This window comes from Echeneis naucrates, chromosome 13, assembly GCF_900963305.1.
Source record: "Echeneis naucrates chromosome 13, fEcheNa1.1, whole genome shotgun sequence".
Lineage (NCBI taxonomy): Eukaryota > Metazoa > Chordata > Actinopteri > Carangiformes > Echeneidae > Echeneis > Echeneis naucrates.
Window position 1 is genome coordinate 11,135,476 of NC_042523.1, and position 6,477 is coordinate 11,141,952.

The 6,477-nt window shown below is 43.2% G+C and overlaps 1 protein-coding gene across 1 annotated transcript in view; it reads left to right on the forward strand.

The window, feature by feature from the left end:
* Positions 1-5,843, forward strand: part of plch1 (phospholipase C, eta 1) — a 50,667-nt gene extending 44,824 nt beyond the window's left edge. Inside the window, exons 21-25 of the mRNA XM_029517189.1 lie at positions 82-161; positions 315-374; positions 835-1,222; positions 2,078-4,340; positions 4,410-5,843. Of these exons, the coding sequence (XP_029373049.1) occupies positions 82-161; positions 315-374; positions 835-1,222; positions 2,078-4,340; positions 4,410-4,812 (3,194 nt within the window). The 3' untranslated portion in view covers positions 4,813-5,843. The remainder of the gene's footprint in view (positions 1-81; positions 162-314; positions 375-834; positions 1,223-2,077; positions 4,341-4,409) is intronic.
* The last annotated feature ends 634 nt before the right edge of the window (positions 5,844-6,477 follow it).

A 6,477-nucleotide genomic window follows, 5' to 3' on the forward strand; every position in this document is an offset into this window, starting at 1 on the left:
CCCAATCACCAGTTTGATGGCTGCTGTTATTTTTCTTTTACTTAGTCCCACACCATCATGTTTCCTTCTTTCGTGCAACAGGTTACAGACATGTTTACTTGGAGGGACTCACTGAGGCTTCTATCTTTGTGCATGTGTCAGTCCATGATGTCTATGGGAAGGTAAGTGCTGTATGATCATATTACCACCCCACCCCCACCCCTACCAGCCATCTTTTGTCAAACGTAAAACTAAGATTACATATTTGACGTAAAAAAAAAAGTCCATCAATCAATCCATTGCAGTTACGGTCCTTCGATCCTTTCTCTTTCTAGTGGAGCCCCCTAGTCCTGAACCCCAGCTTTACCATAATGCACTTTCTAGGATCTAACAAGGTATCCTGAGTCCTCAGGGCTCTGTGTGGTGCTGCATGAAACAGTAATGCATGATGCAAAAGTGCAGTTTGTGCTCAGCCGCATCTTTGCTGAATTGTTTGCATATGACATTAAACCACGTTGTCACATAGTTTGCTCATAAGGTCAGTTTATAGTCAGAATTACATTTTGCTGTTGTTTTACTGTCAAAAGGGGATGGACTCATTTGCAGTGTAACCATGCATGATCCACAACAGCTTTTTGCATATTGTTTATTGTGGCTATTTAAGGAGTAAGTTTGCCCTCTATAGGCCATGCATGTAATTGCATGCAATTGTGACATTTTCTGTCAGCTCAGTCAATGTCAATGTTTTTATGAAAATTAACACTTAAACGTCTTGCATTCAGAAAATGCGCCTTGGTTCATAATATCTTTCTAAGAATAACATTCCCTCTGCTCATCGTTTCCTCCTGCCCTCAGGGTCATCAGCTGAGAGGTATCCGTGGTTTGTTTAACCGTTCCTCCAAGTCGCCTGTGGACACAAACTCCACTGGCCTTCGCAAACGCTCCCTCAGTGATCACCTCCTGCGCCGCACAGCTAGTGCCCCAGCAAAGGGACGGAAGAAGACCAAGATGGTGCTGTCAGAGTCGGTGGTTTCGATGTCAGACCAAAAGAATGGCACAGGTGCAGGGACAGGAGGGGAGGGTGTGTCAGGAAAGGAAGGAGGGGTGGAGAAACGCCTTCAGCCCCGACCCCCCCTCATCCACAGACCTATCTCCATGCCTTTAGACAGGCTTCTTCAAGGACAACTGTCGCTTTGTTCGCCAAACAAGGGACAGCACGATTTTGGCGCAGACACAGTCATTGGTGCGTAATTTTCCTCGCCAAAAACACAAGGAATTAAACATATTTTTGAATTAAGCTAATTAACTATCGAGACACTTGTGAGGTTCACACATGATCGATTACATTCACAAACCAAGTCTCAGGCATCTGTATCATTAAGTACGCTCACCTTTGGCTTTCAAAACACATTTGCATTGTTATTCAAGTAATTAATTTACATTTTATGACAAAATGCTGCTGAATTTGTAGTGACATACTTCGAGCTGGCACGCATTAAAGGAAGATTTGGCCTTGAATTGCCAAACACACTGATGTTAGATGTAACTTTTCTCTAATATCTCTCCTTTGCTTTTCTTATCCTGCTACAACTGTCTAAAACTCACGGTTTATGTACATGAGCTTAGTCCCCGTGAAACCCTAACATTCCTTTTCTGTCCCATCTTCATTTGTTGTGCTTCTTGATAGTAGAGAACTGACTAGGATGTTCCTGCAGGTAATCTAAAATACCCATTGTCTGAAGGTTGCATCGTTCAAAAACATATCAGTATTGCGTCCACCCAGTGTATTTTGTTTGAAAGTGGTTTGAGAAGTATATTGTGGTGCCATTTGATCCCATTTCATCATCTCTTTCCTAAACTGATGTTTGCAAATGTGGATTCTGCCGTTATTTCCCCCCCAAATCCACAGCCACATCTTCCAGCTTCCCTTTCACAGTTGTATTTGGTGATCCATTTGTCTGCGTACTGCTATTGCCTTGTATTGGCTGGACTGTTAATTGTTGTCATTTAATTGTTGATTGGCTCGGTGTTAAACATCAAATGGTACCTTACGTAGGGATATTCATTCATCTTTTTGTTCATTTATCTGTGTCCACAGGGGTTCTCCCGCTCAATAGGCCCAGATCCTCCTCTGCAGACCTTCTTGTTGAATCATCATTTTCTGCTGAACCAAGAATCTCTTCCCCTTCAAAGGCATACAGAAATAAACAAATAGGACAGTCAGAGGAGGCTTCTTATCTGGTTATTGGTGGAGGCGAATCAACAAAGGAAGAGGCCTATGCAAACATCCAGTCAGACAAAATTGGAGTTAACAAATCAAACATCAACTCCACAGGAACAGAGAAGAACTGCTTGGTCTCACATTCTGCAAACAAGATGACGTCAGACAAACCTGAAACATCATCAAACAGCACAGCGTTCACAGTTGCACCTTCCATCTCCTCATCCTCCTCATCTGACCCATCTGCAGGCCCTCTGTCTCCTGTCAGTATGGACTGTGGTCTGAACAGTCCCAGCTCTTTTCATGATAGCGCCATCTCCAGACTCATTGATGCCGTGTCCTTGGCTACTGAGCAGGACACACGTGGCTCTATCTCTGCTCTTATTGGTCAGTTTGAAAGCACTATGGACCATCATGATTGCACAACATTGTCTCACGACCACACTCCTTCCCAACACCCAGATTTTAGGCCTAATACTCCAAGAGTTCTCCAAGATTTAAGGTCTCCTGTCAAGACCGCTGTGGCCTCTTTTACCAATAAACAACTAGGTCCCCACCAGGCGCCTCAGAAAGCAAGTGTAAATGGTACAATCCCTTCACCGTGCAAGACCTCACCAGCTCCAGCCTTCTTATCCAGCCCAGAAACTGCTGAACTTGAGGAGGTCTACACTATCCTGGATGAGGAGGTGCTGTTGCCTGTATCAGTATACAACCTGAGCAGACAGACAGTCCATGTTCAGGCAGACACTCTGGAGAGCACGCCTTCCAATAGCTTTGGGTCCTCTCCAGCAAAAGCAGTTCAAGGCTCAGTGAAGGGGCACAATGTTGGTTGGGAAGAAATGCTCAGACAGAGGGGTGAAAGGAAAGAGCTGGAGGAGGCAGAGGAGAGTGTCTATGAGGAAGTGTATGATCCTCTGGCACCGGCACCAGAAATGCCAGAGACAGAATCTGGTACTTCTAAAAGGCAGATAAGCTCCTCGGTAAACAAAGATTTTCAGTTTCACCAGAGATTAATTAGTAATGCTTTTGAGGAAATGGAGATTAATGTTGATGAGGATCCAATGGATATGATGCCGACCTCACCAAGACATGGCAGTGAATGGGAGGGGTTCATAAGTCCGACCAAACGGCATGCTATTTACCAAAATCATGACTCCACCCCAAACTACTCCCAACAAAGACAGACTTCATCATATCATGCTCTCCAGCAGCAGTTCCCATCGCACGCATCTCCTGCATCACTTCCACAGTGTCCGTCCCCAATGAATCAACTGTCATATGGGCTATCCAGTCATCACCAACATCAGAGCAACTCCCATCCTTCACCCTTTCACAAACCCTTCAACTCTAGGCCCTCTAACCCAAGTCTGCAATGCCAGACCAGCTGCTCTGTTCCTCAGGGCATTTCTAAAGCCCTGAACATCAGCACAGACTTAAGCACTGCCTATACGCAACAGTGGAGCCATGGCAGCAGTCAGATTATGAACATCTCACATCGAAACAGGCAAGAGTATAAAGATATGGAGAGGGAGCAAGTGAGGTGTTTCCACAAAGGTTTCTCCTCGTCCGAAAGCCTGCCCAGCCAGCCAGCTGCTTCTGTTAACCTTTGTAGAGACAGAGGACTATATTCCCCTTTCTCAGACTGCGATGCAGTGTACAGCCACCTGGACTATGACTGCATTACACCTTCATCAGTGTCTTCAGCTCCACAGAACACCCAGCCACCCACCCAGAGTCAAACACAATCACACACCACGAGGCAGTCGTGCAACAAGAATGGTTCCCTCATCTATCGCAGGCACCATTCACAGACTGAAGCACCAGTGTCACGAAACTCAGATTTAAGGCCTTCATCAACTTGTGCCCAGTCTGCAACCACAGACTCTACGGCCCCTGGCCAATGTAAGTCTAAGTCTTTGGGAGACCTGACTTCTGAAGACATATCATGCAACTTCCAAAGCAAATATCACATTATTAGTCGCAGTTTCATCACTCCCCATATGAGGAAGCAAAGGAAGATGGGCACTATGGGGGGGGTTGCTCTCCAATCTCAGTCTTGTGACCCACTTACAGAACAGCTACGTAGGCTGGTCAGTCTGGAGGGTGATGACAGTGATAGAGATAGGCCCCAGTCTCCTCAGTTACATCATGAAGCAAATCCTTCGCTGTCACAACCCCAAGTAACGAGCAAAGCTCCTGCCATTCCCAGAGACATGGACGATTCCCCTCCACTCCTTACCCGTCGCCTGTCTTCTCGGAGCCAAAGCAGAGTTCGTCACATTAATAGCCGTGCCCGCGAAAGGCAACAAGAGGCTCTAAAGCCTCGGGCAGGCATGGTGCTCAACAGCACCACTGGCATGGGTGGGGTGGTGTTGAGGAATAAACCGGCCACACAGAATCCATCAGCGAATAGACACTCTACTGGTTCCTATATAGCAGGCTACCTTGGTCAGTTGGAAGACAGGGGACTTCCTGAAGGAGCTTGCACATCATTGCATTATGGAAATAGGGATCACTACGGAGATCGTTACTATACAGATGACGCTCTTCCAGATGCAAGCACCACCCACTCTGAGTCAGAGCCTGAGGTCTATTTCCTGCTTAGGCTCTGATCAGAACCTGAAATGAGATTAAGAATCAGGCACTGATTTTTGATATTGCAACATTTACAGCAAAAGCCTGTCATTGCTATCATTTGTTACCATGTTCACAATCCAGTGTGGTTCCTGTATATGAGTTAAAACAATCTTGTTCTGGGCTGTTTCTATATAAAGAAAAAGTCTGTGCAATAGCGGTGAAACATCACATATAATCCACGGTTGGAAATGACAGCATGAATTTCCTGTATGAAATGTCCACTATTCAATAGTGAATGGTCTTTCTAGTCTGGCAGTGTGTTGTCTGTATTCTGCTTGATGTGTTAATGTACTTGGGAACTTTGATTTCTTCCTAGACTGATTGTACAGATATCTGTTATCTTTGTCCCTGTGATGTACTGTCTAAACTGCGTACATTACCATGAAGCAAAAAAGAAGAAGAAAAAGAAAAAAGAATTGGGTTTTAAACAGAGAAAGAATGTCTTTCTTTGAGTCATTTGAATGTGTGGTATAATCAAACAGCTACTTTTAATAGATTCATCTTTTCAAAGATCAAATGTAAGTCTTCCCTCTGTTTTCAGTGGTCTTTATTTGTGTTGTGCGTGAATCTTCCTGTCATTGTTTTTAATTCAAGATTGAGTTGAGTTTAGTTGAGAACCAAATTGTACTTTTATGTTTGTGCATGTTACCCGTGAACATGTCAAGCATGACTATGCACCGGTTTATACGATAGATGTTGCATCACCACAGCATTTGCACACAACAAATAGTTACATTGTATACAATGGAGGACATAGGCTTCTTTGTAATGGGTTCAATACAGTTTATAAACTACTGTGCTTGGACTTGTTTCTCTCTGTTATTTGTAGAATTTGAAAATGTGATTGCAAATTTTAAAGATTTGGAGTTTAAAGGTTTTTATTTTTGTAATTGCTTTGATACAGACTGCAAAAATATCACTTGTTGGTTCTGTTTTTGTTTTTTTATTTTTTTTTTCTTTGTATAACTTAATGAAATGGAAAAAGCAAAGCAACAACTATACAGGATCAGGATAAAGAAGGGAGGGTGGAGGAGGGTTTTTAATTATTGTTTCAGTGTTACACCATCCTTTTTTTCTTTCTATTGTTGCTCATCGGAAAAATTTGAGCATTTTCCTACCAATGCAATAAAACTATGAAATATTTGATTTGAAAAATTGCCTACTTATTTCCTGTTTTTCCCTAAATGCTACAAAACAACCAAAAACGAAGTTCAAGCATCTATCTGTTTATTATCAAGTCAAAAACAACCTCATCCTTTCCCATATGGCACCTTAACCATAATGGGATGTAATTGCTCATGAAATGGCTGTGCAATAGAGCTGACAAGCAGCACACCTGTTACTCTGAGCATACAATTCCCCACATCGGTCTCACAGCGAGGCTGCCACAATTAGTTAATTCTAATGGCTCAATTGCACACAAATGCTTGGAAATTCTGGAGAAAAGGAATACATACAGAGAGAGCTTCATGCATGATGTTGGCTCTGCACTCTCCAGCTCATTAAGATTCAAGCAGCCTTGTCATACAAGTTATACACCAAATACACCAAAAATTCTCATTTGTATTTGTACATGTAACTGCAAATTACTAAATAAATGAATGAAATAAACCATAAATGATGAACTTTAACTTCTCTCA